This window comes from Mixophyes fleayi, chromosome 2 (genome assembly GCF_038048845.1).
Source record: "Mixophyes fleayi isolate aMixFle1 chromosome 2, aMixFle1.hap1, whole genome shotgun sequence".
Lineage (NCBI taxonomy): Eukaryota > Metazoa > Chordata > Amphibia > Anura > Limnodynastidae > Mixophyes > Mixophyes fleayi.
Genome location: NC_134403.1, coordinates 237,758,052 through 237,778,933, shown reverse-complemented (window position 1 = coordinate 237,778,933; position 20,882 = coordinate 237,758,052). Strand labels below are relative to the sequence as shown.

The 20,882-nt window shown below is 42.0% G+C and overlaps 1 protein-coding gene across 5 annotated transcripts in view; it reads right to left on the bottom strand.

Moving 5' to 3' along the window:
• Positions 1–20,628, bottom strand: part of LOC142138765 (tubby-related protein 1-like) — a 326,146-nt gene extending 305,518 nt beyond the window's left edge. For all 5 annotated transcript variants that reach the window (XM_075195705.1, XM_075195704.1, XM_075195708.1 and 2 more), the window contains exon 1: positions 20,523–20,628. In XM_075195705.1, the coding sequence (XP_075051806.1) occupies positions 20,523–20,537 (15 nt within the window). In that variant the 5' untranslated portion in view covers positions 20,538–20,628. The remainder of the gene's footprint in view (positions 1–20,522) is intronic.
• Between the last annotated feature and the right edge of the window lie 254 nt (positions 20,629–20,882).

Here is a 20,882-nt window from a genome sequence, read left to right as displayed (position 1 = left end):
ATCGGCTTCCACCTCTTGTCATCATGGACACTCTGTGCATTGTGCAGATTGACCTAGAACCTCTGTGCAACATCTATACAGCAATACTACCGCTGACCAAACTCTTGGCGGTGTCACACTGCAGTGCATCTGGGTCTATCCAGATTACATTGGGTATAACAACAGGATTTTATGAGCCCACCTTTATGTCACGTGCTGAAGGTGATGCTGCGGCTTTACTGCCCCGTATCCACCAATTTATACATCTGTCACATGATGAGGAGTCCCTTGCACCTCTAAAGTGGCAGTTTGCCACCATAGCCAGCTTCCCATATGTTATAGGGGCAATAGATGGTACACATATATCCCTGGGCCCATTGGGGGGGAAACATCTATTTTTTTAAATATAAAGCATACCTCAATCAGATCAGTAATATAATGGACTTCAGGGCTTTAAAAGCCTGATTCCGTTGCCTTGGCCATTCTAGTAGATCCCTTATATAAGTGCCGGATATTGTGTGCAACATCATAGTTCTGTGTGTGATATTTCACAATATTGCCATCAAGAGTGGAGTTCCATGGGTGGAAGACGCCGAGGTTTCTGGTTAGAAAGAAGATTACTTTGATCCTAGTCCTCCAGATTTGCAAGATTATTCAGCTTTCAAGGCATATCTGATTTTATCTTACTTTTCATGGAAGTACTTTGGTGTTGACTTAAAATGAAATGATTACCACAAATGTACAAACAAAACCGGAAATAATTTTAATTTCAAACAGTGCTCTTAGTGCTAAAAAAACCAGGTAAATTAGTGACACACACAAACACAAGTGAAACACATAAATATCATTTGGACTTTTCCCCTGGTCCAATATTTGCAGTGCTGCTTGACCATAACTGCCTCCAGGTCACCCGAGCAGGAGACGGAACAGTTAAAGAAGCAGATGGTACAGCCTCTGAATCTGCCCGCTCAGGCTCCCAGGAAGCAGCAGGTATAACAGGTGTAGCTGGTGCCACAGAGATTAGTGTAACGTCACTTTGTTTATCCAAATAATATATAATTGCATATGTTAATCTTTCCAATACACCATTTATAAGTATGAGTGTGGTGTCTATGTGAAATACACCTATTGGCATTGTCATGAGATCAAGCAGCATGATTTTATATATCCTCAGGTGCCTGTTGTTCTTCCACACCTTCACAGGTGTACTTGCCAGAGGATTCATATACACCTTCACTGGGGTCTTTGGCATGTGCAGCTGGAAGAAAAAACTAACATTAAAATCATGTACATTTAAGCTAGTAACATCCAACTTTTAGCATCATACAAGTAGACTAGTTTATTAGTAAACTTTATTAGACAGATTAGAAATTTTATATGTGAAATGTATAAATTGTTTTCACTTGTGTATATGTTTCTAATTTTTTAAAAAGGTGGTTTTAGAAGACACTGGGACATGTACATTGTTGGTGGGGGTGTTAAGAATTATTTAGTCACATTACAGACATTTGAATAGTTAATGTATGTATTATAATACGAAATTTACCTGGAGAGGATTATTGCTGGTAGGAGGAGGGGTAGAGGTAGGCTTTGCAGAACATGGGGTTAATTCTACTTTTCCAGAAGCCCAGGGGGTGGGTGCTCAGCTCAATCCTTTACACGTGGGGCAGGGCGGTGTTCGGCCCCAGGTCACCACTGGGCTGGGAGCTACATCTGTACCTTCTAGGGTCACGTGGGATTTTCCATACTCCCCTGTTGGTGGTTTCTTGTCTGCGTCCGTGGCTGCAGGCATTATCCCCCCTTACCCTACGCCTACTGGCATATACGCCCATTATTATCCGGTGCCTATGAAGCCTATGAAGCACATTGCTGGGGATGGCTACCTTGGGGGAGTTTAGGCTCATCATTTTACAGCCCCCTCCTCCAGGGTTTATGGGGGCGGGACAGGAGCTGTTAGGTGGCAACGCATCAGGGGCGTTGTTAGGCCTCCAGGCAGGGAATCAACAATTGTTGCCAGATGTTCACGTACCTCTTGTTTCAGAGTCGCAAGTGCTGGTTGGAGGCTCAGCAGCGCAGCCAGGGCAAGTGGTTGGTAGCAGGCCAAGAACAGAAGAAATAGCGTTGGTCTTGGCAGAGAGTCGGAGGTTGCCTGCAGTGGTAGCTTCGGGAGATTTGACGGGACCGGAATCACAGCAGTCGGGCGTTATGGAAGCTTCATCGGTACCAGGACCTTCAGGGGCAGCAGGAGCCGGGCAGCAGGCTGAGGCGAGCGAAGGCGGTGAGTTGTTAGAGGTTAATTTGTCACACAAACTCACACACAGCCCTCCAAAGTCGTCCACTGACAAGGACTCCCCCTGTTCATCGAGGGAGGATTCTCGGAAGTTGATTAAGATTCTTAACACTCATTTTAGTAGATCTAGATCTAAAGGGGATAGAAGAGGATCAGCAGCAAAATTGTCAGCAAATAGAGCCCCCATGGTTCAATGTGAGAACACCGCCCTTTTAGCTGGCATACGCCCTTGCATTAGAGACAGGATAAAAAAAGTTGATTTGTGGACATGTTTGAGATCACAAAATTGGGTAAGAAAGAGTTCGAAACGGCCCGCGCAAAGGGGGGCATAGGGGAGGATGCCTATAAAACCTTCCCTAACTGGCTGTCAGGTTATTGATCCTTCGCGGAGTGTTATATCGAGACGAGACCGCAAGCCACCGAGGAGGTCTGGAAATATTTACATCTTATAAACGAGATGTTCCTTAACGATCGGCCGGAGACTTGGCATAAATACGACGAGTTGTTCCGGGAGAGAGTAGACGGTCGGGTGGACATGCCTTTAGGTCTGAAGGACGTTGAGATCTGGATGCAACTGAACCGAGCTAGCTTAGCTTTCGGTTCAGGGGCACAAGGGAATCGGTTATCGCAAGGGGGGAGACGTGGAGCTCCCCAGTTTGCAAAAAACAGGTGCTTTGCATTCAACAACGGGGCGTGCGGTAGAGGAGAGTCATGTAGATACAGACACAACTGATCCTATTGCCGCGGTGTGTATTTAACTAGAGAGTGTCCGAGGAGTGACCCCGGCCTCTACAGAAACTGCGGCAACGACAGCAGCGTTCCTTAAAGCCCAGTCTCCCATATGTGACGAGGTCTTAGAAAAATGGCTTAGACTTTACCCGAATGCGGACCAGGCTTCCTTTCTCTGCGGAGGTTTTTGTCACGGGTTTAGGCTCTCTATTATCACATTTGTTAGCGCCAGGGCCTCTAGGAACTTAAAATCAGCATACGTATTTCCTGAAATCCTTGACAAAAAAATTTGTGGTGAGACAAGTCTGGGGCGCATGATTGGCCCATTTGATTCCCCCCCCTGGCAGATTTAATCATATCCCCAGTAGGTATAGTCCCTAAAAAAGTGCCAGGTAAATTTCGGCTAATACAGCACATGTCACATCCCGCAGGCAATTCGGTCAATGATGCCATAGACCAGGACATAAGTTCTGTCGTATACCAGTCATTCGAAGGAGGCTTTAATGCTCATTCGGAGGTTTGGGGCGGGAGCACTTATGGCCAAATGAGTCAGCATTCGGGTTGCTTCCCCTTCACCCAGAATCTTATCGGTACATGGGATTTAAGATCAAAGGCAAATATTACATTGATAGATGCCTTCCCATGTGGTGTTCCCTTTCATGTGCTTTCTTTGAATCCTTTAGTTCTTTTCTTCACTGGGCGATTCAAGCGGGTATGGGTCACGAGGGCATCATGCATTATCTGGATGATTTTCTGTTTGTAGGTCCGGCTAGCTCCTCAGTGTGCTCGGATGCGCTGAATTCAGTGCAAGCTCTTTTCTTGGTTATGGGGGTACCGGTAGCCAAGGATAAGACGGAAGGCCCAACATCTTGCTTGTTGTTCCTAGGGATAGAAATAGACTCGGTTGCAGGCTGTTGTCGCTTGCCAGTGGATAAAATAGAAAAATGAAGAGTTTGATATCCAGCACTCTGGCCTCTCCTTCTCGTACACTTAGGCAGGTTCAAGCTTTGCTAGGATCCTTTAATTTTGCATGTAGGGTCATACCCATGGGTAGGATTTTTTGCAGGAAATTGCAGCTAGCCACAGCGGGTAGGAACGGACCTCACTCATTAATTAAGCTGAGTGACGAGATAAGGGAGGATTTGGCAATATGGGTAACATTCCTTCAGAAATTTAACGGTTCCAGGATTTGGCTTTCCCCTCCCATTTCCACGTTAGAGTTAGATCTATTCACTGACTCCGCAGACGCTAGGGGTTTCGGTGCTTTCTTCCAAGCACGGTGGTGCGCTTCACCATGGCCTCATTTTTGGATAGAGGGTGGGCTTACAAAGAATTTATTGGTGCTGGAGCTTTTTCCCATAATCGTGGCTCTAGAGTTGTGGGCCCCTCAGCTGTCGGGGTGTAATGTGTCCTTTGGTGCGACAATTTGGGCGTGGTGCAGGCAATTAACTGTCAGAGCGCTTCCTCTAAGCCAGCAGTATATTTGCTGCGTGTGCTGGTGCTTCGTTGCTTGGACTGCAACATAAATTTTTGCACCAAACATGTTACAGGCATAGACAACTGCATAGCTGACTCCCTTTCCCGTTTTGAGTGGGAGCGCTTTAGGTCCCTTGCCCCTCGTGCTGACCCCGTGGGTACAGCCTGTCCATCTTATGTTTGGCAGATGGTCGGTCCGGTTTAAGATTCTTGGCAGAGGCTTCTCTAGCTCCATCCACATGGAAGGCCTATCGGTCAGCTTGGAAATGATGGGAGTGCTTTCTGTTGTCCGGTTCCTCTCGTGCCCCGGGGGATCCTAATGGTATTGTTGACTTCATGTGGGGGTGTTACCAGGAGGCGGTTAGTAAAACATCTATGTCAGCTACACTAGCAGGTATATCATTCATGGCTAGGTTGAAAAGTCTCCAGGATCCCACTAAATCGTTCCTCATCAGCAAAGCTTTAAAAGGATGCAGCGCTTTAAATGCTTTAGGCTTACCAGCATCAGAATTCGGGACACATTCTTTTCGGATTGGAGCTGCCACGGCGGCTGCAGCAAATGGGGCTTCCGTAGCTTCAATACAATTGCTGGGAAGATGGAAGTCAGATTGTTATAAATCTTATATACATCCTGATGTTTAACCATGTTGTTTTTTCCCTTTATGCAGCTCTTCTCTACCTTTTCTTTCTCTCCTAAGCTAGTTAACCCAGGGCGTTTTGCTGCTCGCCACTATTTGCGGAGGCATGAAGGGATTTTTCCTCATAGGTTTTTACCTTCACTTGGGTTGCTGCTTTTCCTTTCGTTCTGTTAGGTTTAAGGTTAGAATTAATGTTTTATTCCTCAGCATCCCCCCCCCTCTAGTTATTCAGCATGTTCTTTTTATGTCGGGGTTAGTCATTTCCTTTTAGTTCGTTGGCCCTATGTTACGGATTAGAAGTATCAAAAGATAGTTTTGTTTTCCGCAGTATTTCTTGTAGTTTCTTTTGTTTGTTCCCTGTTTTATTGTTCCTCTTTATTTATCTCGTTGTAGGAGTGAAAAATTCTAAGATTTCTGTTTGGGTGTTGGGTCACTCTTACGTTTATTGGGCGGATAGACACGCTTTATTTCGAAGACGCCCCTGGTTATCGGAGCGTGTTTCCATGAGATGGATAGGGAAGAGAGGATTGAAATGGGCAGAATTTCTTCTTTTTCTGTCTGAGGAAATTGACATGCATGGGATTCCTGATGTTTTGGTTGTTCACGCTGGTGGTAATGATGTAGGCCAAATTAAATCCCTAGAGCTTACCATTAGCATTCGGGAAGATATGGCAGTTGTTGCACGTAGATGGCCTAACCTTAAATTGTGTTGGTCTTGCATTGTCCCTAGACGTCAGTGGAGATCTTCTATGTCTGCGGTTAACATTACGGCGGTGGTTTGTAAAATAAATCAAGTACCTAGCAAAATTTTTCGGGAGTTAGGTGGTGCGGTAATAAATCACCCTTTGTTGAAGGCAGAGTTTGCTTTCTTGTACAGAATAGACGGTGTTCACTTGTCGGATGAAGGGGTTCGTTATTTTATTGACCAGTTGTGTTGGAGATTAAGAGGTGTTGTTAGGTCTGTAGTTGGCGGGCCACATGTATAGGTTGCATGCGGCGTGGTAGGAGAGCAGTGCAGTCGGTAACTGTGCATATGGTGTTCGGTTGATCTTGTCATAGGTCACTACCCCTCTGTGGTTATGGTGTCATACTATTGTTGGTCCGCCTGTGAGGAGGACCATTGGGCCGGTATTGTATGGTTTATACTGTTAATAGGGGGCGTAGTCTTGCCATTGGACTTGATTTTAGCACCGGCAATTAGATTAGGTATGATCCTGCGTTGGTGGTACTATGGTCTGACCTTTCCACCTTTATTGGTTTTGCGTTCCTGACTGCCCTGCTCTCGTCCGCCTTACAGTCCTCTTAGTTTAAAGATTAATAAATACCGTCATTCATTCCAACTTTAATTTGGTGTCTGTGTCGTTATTTGGTTTGGTAAAATGTTATGTCACATTGTGTGTTATTTGGGGGAAAACTTCCCCGCTATGCATTTTAGAGAAGTGTGGCCATCAGACTAAACACAGTTAAAATAATGTGGGTGAGTGACTTGCCAAAGAACCTATTATCTGTGTATTCCTGGAGTTTCAGCCAATTGGAGCAGGAAGGGGTTGGGACTTATACACAGTTATAAGTCAGTGCAGACAGAATAAGGTTCTTCCTGCTTCCGGATTCCTCCCACCCTCCCTGCAAGTTTTAGGGGCAAATATTTGTTATTAGTTGGTTGCAGAGTAGGAGAGCAGTGCAGTCGGTAACTGTGCATATGGTGCTTGGTTGATCTTGTCATAGGTCACTACCTCTCTGTGGTTATGGTGTCATACTATGGTTGGTCCGCCTGTGAGAAGGACCATTGGGCCGCTATTGTATGGTTTATACTGGCAGAGTTAATAGGGGGCGTAGTCTTGCTGTTGGACTTGATTTTAGCCCCGGCCAATAGATAAGGTATGATCCTGCGTTGGTGGTACTATGGTCTGACCTTTCCACCTTTATTGGTTTTGCGTTCCTGATTGCCCTGCTCTCTTTCACCTTACAGTCCTCTTAGTTTAAAGATTAATAAATACCGTCATTCATTCCAACTTTAATTTGATGTCCGTGTCGTTATTGGGTTTGGTAAAAGGTTATGTCACAGTGTGTGTTATTGGGGGGGAAAACTTCCCCGCTATGCATTTTATATAATTGAAAAACATTTGCATTTCCTTACCTCTTTATGACCTCAGTGAAGTCTGAGTCTCAGAATAGGAGACACAGCATGGACCTGCTCGGTTATAGCCTCCCAAATGCGGTGCTTAGCTGGGGCGGATAGCTGGTGGTTTGTATGGTGCAGCCTCTCCTTCACAAGTTCCACCAGTGCCTCAACCTCTTTGTAAGTGAAGTTTGGCTGCCAACGCTTAGCAGATGCTTGACTGTGGCTAGCCATCTCTTCCTCAGAATGGGACAAAATCACTTTATAGCCTTATTCAGTCTGAATAAAAAAATGGAGAGGCGCAATCCTTGTGTCTCCTACTTTATATAGTGTCTACAGAGGTGTAGTTTCCCTCCATTTATTGTGTGTGAACACCCAGGTGTTGGAATGTCCCTAATTGAATTGGTATGGTACACTATTGTGATTGAATGGGATATGATTGGTATTCCTATTAAGGGCAAGTGAAAGTAAGTGTATCCGCTATTTTAGATATGGTCATGAAGGGAACTCAACTTACGTACCAACGACCAGACTTGTCCTGCGAGCCAATCAGTGAGCAGAATGTTAAAAATCTTGATTCACTTGCAAACACGAGGGAGGCTAGCTTAACACAAATGGAGATGAGGGCCCTGACAAGAGTCATGGGCCTATTTTTGAGTCCAGATAGGAGCATTGAAAGGGAGGTACAGATTACTGGGCCCAGGTATGCTGGAGAGGGGCTCAGACCTCCACCTAAGGCAGCCAAATCATTTATTTTTACTTCCTTAATAATTTTTATTTCAGGTGATGCATACATGCACCCACTGAGAGGAGGGTGAGGTTGGGTTGTGGAGAGGGAGGGTGCTGGCAGCAGCTCCCAGTCCTTGGACAATGTGTGACATCACAGACATCACACACTCTCCGGTAGTCAGCAGAGCTAAGGAGCTCTAAATCTCCCTCACGCTGCAAAACGTTTCCACTGAGATGTCATCAGTACCAGCACAGCTTAGGCAAGTATGCTGGGATGGGGTTTGGGTTGTGATGTGTGTGGGAGGTTATGATGTGTCTGAGGGGGTTCTGATGTATCTGAGGGGGATTATAATGTGTCTGATGGGTTATCATGTGTCTGGGGGTCATGATGTGTCTGGGGAGGGTCAAGATGTGTATGGGGGTGGTGTAATGTGCCTGGGGAGATGGCGTGATGTTGCTGGGAAGTGGCGTGATGTTGCTGGTGCTTGGTGTAATGTATCGTGATGTGATTGGGTGCTGGCGTAATGTTGCATGATGTGACTGGCGGGTGGTGTAATGTGGCTGGAGGTTGGCTTGATGTTGCTGGTGTTTGGTTTGAAGTGGCGTGATGTGGATGGAGTGTGGTGTGATGTGACATGATGTGGCTTGGTGGTGGCGTGTTGTGGCTGGGAAGGGCATGATCTGGCTGGGGTGGCTAGATAAGTTTGGAGACGTGATAAATGTAATGTTTTATTATAATGTATGTATTATATACTGCGTGATCTTATTGCTCGGCTTTCAATATTTCATGTACCTATATATTTTACAAACAGGTCCCAACATGCCAGAATGCATGCAAGAATCCAGAACCAGGTTGTGAAAGCTTCAATAACAGATAGGTGAGAGCAGTAATGCATAAATATGCCATGTTGACCACACGGCCAAAACTGTGGCGCCAAACCCTTTACCATCTCATCTGTGGAGGGGGGGGCAAAAAGTTGCTGTACCAGGGCCCCAAATTCCGCTTGGTGGCCCTGGGTCAGTACCCACAATTTGCCTGCATTGCAGATAGAAATGCAGTCTACAGTACTGCAGAGAATTATCTGCACCGATGGAATGATCTTGGCAGGAGGCAAACACAGCTCCTTGCTGACAATAGGAGGAAGATTGCCAGGTGTAACTTCACAATTACAAATAAAGACATATGATTATAGTTTTATCTGGCCCATATTGTTATATCCTAATGTTGAGGAGAAAGAATTGTAAATAGTAATCTGACTTGTAATTAGGGGTGAGCGGGTTCGGATTTTTGAAATCCGAACAGTGACAATCCGAGCCCGGATCCGAGCACTGTTCGGGGATTCCCGCCCGACGCAAAACTCAGAACGAAGCAAAACGTCATGATCCCGCCGTCGGATCTCGCGAGATCCGGATTCATATTATTCCCCGCTTCCCGTCGCCATCTTCACTCGGGCATTGGAGAGGGAAGAGGGAGGGTGTGTGGTGGTGTCCTCTGTCCTGCTCAGTCCAGTGGTGCTGTCCGGTGCTCTGTCCTGTTTGTGCCGCCCACTTGTGTCGCTTAGCTTAGTCATCCAGCTACCTCAGTGCAACCTTTTGGCCTAAAAACAATATTGTGAGGTGTTCAGAATAGACTGGAAATGAGTGGAAATTAATGTTATTGATGTTAATAATAGCGTAGGAGTGAAAAAAAATTAAAAATCTGGATTTGAGCAGTTTTTATGCTTTTTTTAAAAAAAAAACCAGAACCCAAAACCTTGAGGGGGGGTGTTTTGGCAAAACCCATTAGAACCCAAAACCTGAAGGTAATCAGAACCCAGAACCCAAAATGTGAAAAGTGGCCGGTGCACATCTTTACTTGTAATACCCTTCATTGTAGAGAGTACAAGGCCTGTTATGTAATAGCGATGTGTCAGTATCAGTATTTTGATTACATTCACTTTAGGATAATTACATTTTACTATACCTCCTAGGTCAAGTCCATATGCCAGTGGTGTAGAGGTGTTTGCATTTGCGCAATGGTGAAGTAATGCTCCATGTGTGGTGTTTAATAATACAAAATGAAAGCTAACATTGTATATAAGTATGTATCTATTTATAAGAGAGATATAATATTTAATAAAATACTAATGTGTCATTAGTATCAGTAATATTTCTTCTAACAGATCGCTGCCACCAACAGAAGGAAAGGTAGGAGGCCAGGGAGGAGGCAGAGGAGGAACTGTTGGAGCACATAGAGTAGTCCCTGGAGAACCCACTGGATGAATCCCTAGAAGACCCCCAGGAGTCCCAGCAGGAGGAGGCAGGGAGCCCATTTCAGGACCCTGAAGAAGAAGGTAAGTATCTTGATCTATTAGTCTAGAAGTATATTTAATGGTTTTTGTCAGCGTATTTTTCAGCAAAAAAGTATTGGCCTCAGAATTAATTTACTAAATCTGTATTTGCCAAGGTCTAGGCAATAATTGCTATTTTATAGGTGTATGACTTAATGGGCATAATAAGTGTTTGCCCTTAAGTGCTGGGCTCACACTAAGATGAATTGTTCAGAGAATTTCTATTAAAGTAGCACCTCTGAACTCTGCAGAGCTAGAAACATGACCAATATACACCCATAGAGCAAAAATATGTTTCTAAAATGTTGTGATGTTAATATGTAGTCTTTAAATTTAATTTTTCCAGTTGCTGAAAAAAACACTCCCCTTTCACATTTTGTTATAAATGTTGTTTTAAAAGACCTTTGTGTATGATTTTTTTTCTAAGCAAATGAGAGACATATTTGTTAGGTAAGTATGTTATAAAGGGCTTATTGTTATCATTATGCAAGGTAATGCAGTGAAAGAGCTAATAGGAAACATCAGTGTTTAGGAGCAATAAGGTCAATCAGGATAATTATGGAAATGCACACATATTCGTTCAGATGCATGTTCGTTCGAATTAGGAGTAAATATGTATATGGTTAAAAAAAAAATTTGCACTTGTTAAAACATCACTTTGAAGAGAAAAAGCACTTGTTACAGCAGGAAGTGAGGAGGATAGAGGAGGCATTTTTGCAAACATTATATTTGCTATAAACAAATTCCAATTAATATGTCCCAAATCAGAAAATAACCTTATGTGCACATTAGCCTAATTATCTTTATGGGTGGTGCTCATCAGGTAATATGTGAATGGAGTGAGAATGTAACTTCCCCTTGTGGTGTAGTGACAAAGTGAGTCAGAGTTTCGCAAGAGAGCACCAGCAACTGGGGGTTTGGTACTAAATGCCAACACTAGAAATGTGTGCAGTTAACCTGTTAACATGAAAATGTCAGCAGGCTAAATGCAGACACTTCCATTCTGGGTACAGCTAGAAAATGTCGACATTAGAAGATTGATGCCGGTGGGACGCACAGGCATTGGTCTTTTAATTTAACTGCTGACATTGCCAATGTTGGAAATGTGAACGCCACCCCAACTGGGTGTGTGCACCACCTTATCAGCCTCATCTGTGTTTTGCATACACTGACCTATTTCCTTTTGGATGAGAGTGAGAGGCTGAGCTAAAGTTGCGATTTTACCGAAGTGCATTACTAGTGAGGTGTCAGAGAGGACATGCTACCACAAATCATCTGTGCAAACATAGGTTGCATATTATTACATATGGCAAACAAAAAAATATTTCTTCTATCCTCAATGTTAAATGTAAGGATGGGATAATATTAAATGAAAAAGTAGATAGGGATCTGACATTAAGTTTCAAGTTTAAGAATTGCAGACATAGTGCAAAGGGTATGCTAAACATATGGTGTGAATGCTCATTTTTATTCACAATGGGGGCGTATGTGCTTCAAGCTAAAGCAGGTGCAGTGAAAAAAAACCAGGAAACTGTATTGTGCTAATTTTTAATAAATGATCTTAGAGTGGGTGATCACACATAGTCGCTGTGAACACTCAAAGATCTGATTGGTTACAGCTTGTTCTATCCCAACCCACTTCAAAACTGGGTACACACAGTTTTGAAAACAAGATAAGTGCTAAGATCCTAGTGAAAAATACTTTAAAAGCCCATGTACCACATTACAGCTCAAATGCAATTTCTTGATGAAAGCGCCTGTAGGGTGAAAAAATCTTTTGTTCCTTCTGATGAGTGGTGCTGCCTAAACATGGGAAGATCACAATATTCCTTGCCGTATGCAGACTAGCTACAGTAATGAATCTTATTCTAAGCTCAAGAGCAAAAACATGATTTTGTTTTTTTGTAACAAGATATTTTAATGTAGGTTAGAAGTAGAGATTGGCAGGCTCGATTCCCCGAGAACCGAATCCGCCTGAAATTGAGGTATCCGAGTACCGAGCCGAGCAGGCTCAGTACTCTTGCGCCAATTCGGATTCGAAATCGAGGCAAAACGTCATCGGATCTCGGAGCTCGGTTCTCGCAATGTTTGAAATCCATAAATAGCCGCCTCCACACCAATCCAGCGCCATTTGACAGAGGGAGAGAGAAGGGTTAGGTCGCAGGCACCATTAGAGCAGGGAGAGAGAGCACTTCTTATAGCACTTGTTATAGCACTTGTTACAGCAGGAAGTGAGGAGGATAGAGGAGGCATTTTTGCAAACATTACCAACTTTTTGAAGTGTCATATTCCCTCCTTCAGAAACTATTTTCTGCCTACAGAAATAGTAATATACCAGCAGTATATATTTTGGAATTTGCATTACAAGTGTTTGGGTGGTGTCCCATATTCCCCTGTGTGAAAAAAACTATTTTTCTGCTGCTGAAAGTATTATCTAGCAGCACTATATATTTCTGAATTTGCACTGCAAGTGTTTTGGGGTCTCCCATATTCCGCTGTGTGAAAAATTTTTTTTTCTGGTGCTGAAAGTATTATCTAGCAGCACTAAATCCTTCTGAATTTGCACTACAAGTGCTTTGGGTCTCATTAAAATGGCTTCACAGCAGTCTACATATGAGAAGGATCAGCAAGCAGCTGCTGGCAACAGTCCTGATGGTAGTCTTCCCTGTACGTCATCTGGTAAAGCCTATGTAAAAGTACATAGTCTTTTTAAATCAGGGGGGAAAAAAACAAAAAAAAACCTTTTACCGTGTTGAAGAGAAAAAGAGATGTAACTGATGTACTGCCAAGAAAAAAAAAATTGCCAACATGCCATTCTACACACACAGTGCCAAAGAAACAATGAGGCCTTTGCCTTTCTCTATTAGTGCGAGATCTAAAAATGTTACTGAGGCTTCTTCTTGTAATGTCACTCGTGACCAAGCAAGACCACGTAATTCGGAAGTCCAAAAGTGGTGCACAACTACTGTTACCTGCGAAAGCCGAGCTGCAAGAAAACAGAAAGGCATTAGAGGAAAATGTATGCTCAGAATCAGAAATGACACCAATCCCTGAGGAGAGTCCATCCACGAGTGGTATATGTAATTGTGACCATTCCGATAGTGTACCCATAAAAAAGGGCCCTTTTTGATGATGTGTGCCTGAACAGCCTGAGTGTAGTCGGTGATACACCAAGTGAAGATGACACTTTGGAATTAGAAGAGGATGAGGGGGAGATTTGTGTAGCCGACAAGGGCGCTGATGAGGATGCGGTTGATTGTGTTAGTCCTGCACAAATGGACACAGTAGTTCTGGCACGTGAGGTTCTGGCACCAAATTGCACTTTCTAAACACAAGCAGGGATAACGCAGGTGGCAGACCACAACAGTTTGACATCTGGGCTTGTTTGAAAGATTTTACCAAAAAATGTATGCCCTTGCCCATAACTCCAACGAATCCTACTATTAACATGCAAAGGATGGTGGAGGGCCTAGCAGGGTTTAAACTGTATTTTTCCTAAATTGCACTAATAAGGTTTGGGTGTAATATACACCCAAAGATGAGTGCTCATTTGCTAAGAGTCATTGATGAAGAGGAAGACAAGCAGGCTTGTCTGTAGAATTTGCCTGCAAATTCTACAGCGTTATACAGGTAACACCCAAAGAGAAGAGCTCCATTGCTAATTGTAATTGCTGAAATAGAAATTATAGGCCTGCCTGGCTTGGTCTAAATCTGCACTTACATTTTATTGTACCATAGCTCACTCAGAAACAGGAGAGGTGGCAGGGTTCAGTGCTAATCTTCTTCAAACAATACTAATTCATCCCAACATCATAGAAGTCTGTGTACTATTATGTAATTGTCGATAATGGCCTTCCAAATGGAATTAGTAGTTCATTTTAGGGCAGAGCTGTCACGATGTTTGGCCAATTCTTTTACAGCAGAGCAAATATCAAGATGTTGTGCGGACTCATCTGCATCACCATTAGGTGTCTTGGGAAAGCTACTTTTTTTCCAACAAGCAGTTGCCAGAGAAACTGAAGGAGAAGACGTATACAAGATGTTGATAGCTCTTGGATCCTAGCAAAGCAAATTAAGTAGTTAATCTACAATTAAAATATAGTTAGCACATTTACTTTTATTTTATTTCATCCGTTAAATTTCTGTAGCTCCTTCTCAAAATGTATTATTAAGGCAATCACTTGATTCACTTGTCTGCGCTCTCTTCACAGGTGACTGCTTCGCTGGACTAAAGTACATTCCCCTCAAATGCTAGTCTTCTTGCAGCTGCTGCATTCTCCTACATGCTGTTACAGAATCCAGAAAATGACCCTAAATTTTTCGGGACACAAACAGAATCTCCTGCATGTCATTTTTTAAAAGTTCTGTAACACCTAGTTGATTGTGTGAGCAAAACAGGAAATGTGATGGAATTCTACCCCGCTGTAATGCTTGAAAAATATTGGTGTCGTTATCAGAAATGACATATCCTCAGGAGAGTCCAAGCAGGATTAGCCATGTTGCAATGACATCCCTTACTTTTTGTAATAGATTGTCAGCTGTATGCCTCTTAGTGAAGCCACTGATACACAGCCTACTTCTGAAAAATGTGACGTACTTTGATACATACTGCTGCTGTCCCTGCTGGTGAAGGTGAATGACCAACCCAGTGGGCTGTCACAGTCATATAATCTTTAGTTTGCCCAGTTCCGCTTGTCCACATATTTGTGGTTAAGTGTACAGTGGGTAGGAATGGCATTTTGTATCCCAATAATTACATTTTTAGGAACCTTCTGGTAGAGGTGAGTAATAGCTTTTCTAGTAAAATGTTATAGTGATGAAATTTGGTAACAGGGACAGAAGACCTCAATTAAATGTCTTAAACCAACTGTATTCATAGTGGACATTGGACGCAGATCTAATACTAGTATATTCCCCATGGCGTCTGTGATCTGTTTTGCGACTGGATGACAGGTTTCATTCTTGCTTCCTCTTGCAAACGATTGTTTAACAGTCAATTGTTGCTTCTGGGGATATTGATGATGAAGGTGTTGGGGGTGTAGATTGCAGGTACTGGGATCTAGATGAGAGAAGGGAGGTAGATGATGCTGGACTGCTTATTATTTTTTTTAACATACGTTTCTGATTTTCCCAACAGCTTTCCATGAACTCACTTCAAATGCCAAAACATGGATGAGTATCCTAGATGGTTAAGGTCCCTACCTCTACTGAGTGTGGCTTTAAAAATGCTACAAATGGCTAGACAACTGTTGTCAGGATTTGTGTAAAAATAATTCCACACTTAAGAGGTGGATTTTTGGTCTTATGCCCAGCCATGACAATGGCCTTTTTCTTATCACTGACAAGAACAGCAGCAATTTTTCTTTGAAAGGGTATGAAAATCATATTGTGACCTATGAGGAAATTACTGGAAATTAGTGTTAGTGTGGTTAATAATAATGTAGATACGAAATAATACCTAAATGATGTTATTTTAGTCCAAATATTTTTTTTTTAACAAATTGCAAAACAAAACCAAAACACGCAAGGGCGTTTTTAGAAAAACCAAAAGTAATCCAGATCCAAAACCAAAACCAAAACACGGGGGTCAGTGAGCATCTCTAGTTAGAAGTAGAGATGGTCACTGACCCCCGTGTTTTAGTTTTGATTTTGGTTTTGGATCTGGATTACCGTCGTGTTTTGGTTTTGGTTTTGCAAAACCGCCAATGCATGTTTTGGTTTTGTTTGGTGTTGTTTTGCTATTTTGTTGGAAAATCAATTTTTTTGGGCATAAAGTAACCAAATTTAGTGCTCCACCTGTTTCTTGGATAAGTAAGGTAATTCTAAAGCTAATAAATTAGGAAGAAAACAGTTTAATCTCTGGTAGGCCGTCCTTAATTCTGCACACAAACATGATTGTCTTCCTCTCCATCTTAGCCTATTGGCAATGCAGCCATCATCTTTGGGTGTATATTACACCCTACACTTCTAGTTAAAGATCTAAAGAAATGGACAAAGGCAGTTTGGTTTCTGTCTGCATCACCCCCCCCCCCATCCACTTGTAGTAAAATAGAATAAAAGCAGCCTGCATAGACTGTAGAACTAGAAATTCAAATATGCAAAGAAATGGACAAAGGCAGTTTGGTATCTGCCTGCATCAGCCCCCCCCCCCATCCACTTGTAGTTAAATAGAAAGAAAGCAGCCTGCATAGACTGTAGAACTAGAAATTCGAATATACAAAGAAATGGACAAAGGCAGTTTGGTATCTGTCTGCATCAGCCCCCCCCCCCCCCCCCCGTCCACTTGTAGTTAAATAGAAAGAAAGCAGCCTGCATAGACTGTAGAACTAGAAATTCGAATATACAAAGAAATGGACAAAGGCAGTTTGGTATCTGTCTGCATCAGCCCCCCCTATCCACTTGTAGTTAAATAGAAAAAAAGCAGCCTGCATAGATTGTCCATTTCTTTGTATATTCTAGTTATACAAAGGCAGTTTGGTATCTGCTGCATCAGCCCCCCCCCATCCACTTGTAGCAAAATAGAAAAAAAAGCAGCCTGCATAGACTGTATAACTAGAATATACAAATAAATGGACAAAGGCAGTTTGGTATCTGTCTGCATCAGATATCCTCTCCACTAGGAGTAAAATAGAAAACTATTCAGCCGTTATATAATCTAGAATATAAATAGAAATTGAGAAAGGCAATTTGCTATCTGTCGGCATCATAATCATCAACATCCTCATTAGCGCCCTTGTCGCCTACACAATTCTCCCCCTCATCCTCTTCTAATTCCAAAGTGGCATCCTCAATTTGTGTATCACCGGCTACACTCGGGCTGTTCAGGCACACATGAGCAGAACTGCTGAAAGGGCCCCTTCTTTAGGGGTACACTAACAGAATGCTCACAATTAGACATCCCACTGTTGGATGGACTCTCCACAGGGATTGGTGTCATTTGTGATTCAGAGCAAACATTATCCTCTATGCCTTACTGTTGTGCACCACTTGCAGGCTCGGTAACATTTTTGGATCTGCCACTAATAGAGAAAGGCGAAGGCTTCATTCTCTCTTTGCCACTGCGTCAGTAGAATGGCATGTTGCCAATTTTTTTTTATCGGCAGTTAACTTTTCCTCAGTTACACTTCGTTTTCGCTTCAATAGGGTAAATTTTTTTTGACTGATTTCAAAAGACGGTGTAGTTTGACATCGCCTTTCCCAGGTGACGTACTGGGAACACTACCATCAGGACTGGTGACAGAACCTGGTTGCTCATTTTGCTCATATGTGGACTGCTTTGAATCCATTCTGAGCCCAAAGCACTTGTAGTGCTACAAATTGTTTTTGACACTGTTGCAAAATAGGACTTTTTGCACAGCCAGATAAATTTCTGCAAAAGAATGGGGGACACCCCAAAAGCAAATGGAAGTGCTAAATATATTTTTTTTACACTGCTGCAAAATAATACTTTTTTCACAGCTAGATAAATTTCTGCAATAGAATGGGGGACACCCCAAAAGCAAATGGAAGTGCTAAATATATTTTTTTTACAGTGCTGCAAAATAATACTTTTTTCACAGCCAGATACATTTCTGCAAAAGAATGGGGGACACCCCAACAGCACTTGGAGTGCCAGAAACTGAACAAAAACCCTCCTCTCTTCTCCTCTTATTGCTGTAACAACTGGTATTAAGCTTTCAATGATATTGAATACAATCAATCACTGTCCCTGCGCTGATATAGCCGGTGTGACCTAACCCTGCTTTCTCCCTCTGTCAAATGGCGATGGATTGCTGTGGAGGCTGGTTTTTATGCTTTTCAAATCTCGCGAGATCAGAGCTCAGAAAAACGAATACGTCACGATGACGTTTTGCCTCGATTTCGAATCCGAACGGGCGGGAGAGTGCCGAGCGTGCTCGGCTCGGTACTCGGATACCCGAAATTTGGTAGGATTCGGGTCTCAGGGAACCAAGCCCGCCCATCTCTAGTTAGAAGGGTGGAAAATTATCATTTTGTGAGGTGTTCCTGGTTTATTCAATGCATGCAGAGCTTTTTTGATGCACAAAATGGTCTAGAAATTGTACAGCTGAAGTTGCAGTAATCAGGCTCTAACCATTACTTTTTCTGTTTCTTGCAACGTATATGCACAAGTTACACTGAGAAGCATGTTTATTTGTTCACATAAACCAATAATTTAAAACATTTAAAGTTTACAATGGTGATGAAATAAAAAATACTCCAATGTTCCCTCACTTTGCATGATTTAAACCACGAAAGAGACTCCAAAGAGCATTGGTTTAGGAGAGAAAGGGAAAGGGTTGCTCAAAAGTGATAGTAAGTAGTACTTTGAACTGATATTTTTACTGTCATCAGCATGCACATTCCTTTAATACAGCAAAATGTTGCACAAAGCATCTGCTAGGATGAAAGTAGAATGACGATGTGCTCCAGTGTATGCGATGTACTACTGTATTTTTTCCAGTTGATAAATGAACCCCATAATGTACAAATTATAATACAGTATTATAATATGTATTAATGCACACTAAAAGCAAGGGTCATTTAGATACCGCTTTCACCTGACCTTGCAACTGTGAACCTTGTGAGCAAAGAAAAAGAAGTGTTCAAAGCGCATACACAACTAGTCCACTTTGTCATAAATGACCGAACAGTGAGTGTAAATATCTAAAGCTATTTGAAATCCATAAAACCAAAAGAAAAACATTAACTTGGCATTTTATTTTGTAACTTTTATTAGAACCACTACTCTATTTAAGCATAAAGAATAACTAATGACGGTGTTGAACTGATATAATTTCTATATAATATCGTGCAATGAAGAAGTTGGCATTAAAACACGGAATTCATAAAGGTATCCTGTGCCTTACATCATAAGATTACTGCAAAGTCCTAAAGGAGGTTTCATTTTTGTCATATCTCCTTGTAGAGTCATGTTCAAATATGAGATATGTGTTTGCTTTAGTAAAACTACAGTGGGTTGAATTGTAGATTAGTGTGTGTAACCTGGTAACACTATTTAATAGATTTATTTATCAAACTGGGACATCCCAAAAATCCTATCATAGGTGTTCTCCTAATTTATCAAAGGATTGTCGCAGGAGAAATCTGTGATTTCTCCTGCCTCAGCCCATTTACCACAGTTTACCGCAGTCCCTATAGACCTCTATGGGAAATGTGATCTTACCAAATTTATCAAGCAAAGAGAAGTCAAGCTTTTCTCTGCAAGCCCTTAATTTATATCCTTGTCATCCAGGATGGCGTTAGTCAGCTTTCAGGGCTGCCAGAGGAGTTAGAAAAAGCCCTGGTTGCTGGTTGAAAAATTCCCCTAGAAAGGATGAGCTGCTCCACCAGGTAGCATGAGGATATGTTTATAAATGGGGTGGAGGGGTGTATGTACAGTATATTTTAGATATCAATCTGTCATCTTTATTTAAATTAAATTACGTAACTATTTTAAACAATCAGTATAAACATACACATGTGTTCGGGGTAGCAGGGAAGCCGCACCATCCCCAACATCTTCTGCCACTTCATCACACAGCCACATGGATGTGTCTATGTTTGGGCAGTGCCAGCTAGGTGACCTGTGCCAGTCACTCGCATACTCCTGTCCAGACGGGCTTCCCTTGCCAATCTGCTGTTTGTCTGCTCAACCGCCTCCTTTATTATGTAGGAGGTTTTTTTTGTAGCAGATGTAAACAGCAAGGAGCCCTGATAAATAGCTGCAGTGCACTATTATGCAGGGCTGTGATCTGCAGCAATGTATAATGAGAGTTACCGCAGCCCCTTTGGCACCAATAATAAAAAGGACCCCAAAGTGTATTAAGCATGTTTTCAGTCAAACTAACCAATGTAATACAGTAGAGTCAGAAAAAATTAAATCTCATGATTTAACAAATAAGAAAAAATGTCCAATTTGTTGATGTGTGTCACACTTTTAGCTGTGAAAAGTAACAATACTAGAAGTGATAGTCTTATTCTTAACTTGTCTATATCATTTTATATCTATGTCCTGTAAATGCTAATTATCTTTTCTCATAGTATATATAAAATAATTAATTAGCTAAAGATCTTTCAATAAATTACTGTTTTTCCCCCATGTATGAAGACCTGTATGATAATATTCATTACTCAATTACTACAGTACTCAATTATTGATTGTTAATTGCTTAACTGAATAAAAAGTATTGTCTGTATTAGGAACTGCTTTATCAAGAAACATTTTCACTCACCTTGTTGCTGGCCATTTTTTGTGTCTTCGTTCCTTTTTCACACAATGCTGTTGTCTCTTATATCCCTCATACAGCAGTAACTTAAAAACAGAACCTGACCAGCTTCATGCCAGCATACAAACATGCTAATTACAGATTAAGTTAGGTCACTAATCTTCCTGTACCATCTGTCATTGTATCACTGGCAAGTGAGACAGATGGGGGAGGAAGAGTAAAACATAGAAAATAAAAATGCTTTCACAGTGTGTGTGTGTGTGTGTATATATATATATATATATATATATATATATATATATATATATATGTATATATATATATAGATAGAGTTTTGGGATATCAGACTTCAGGTCTTCTGGGTAA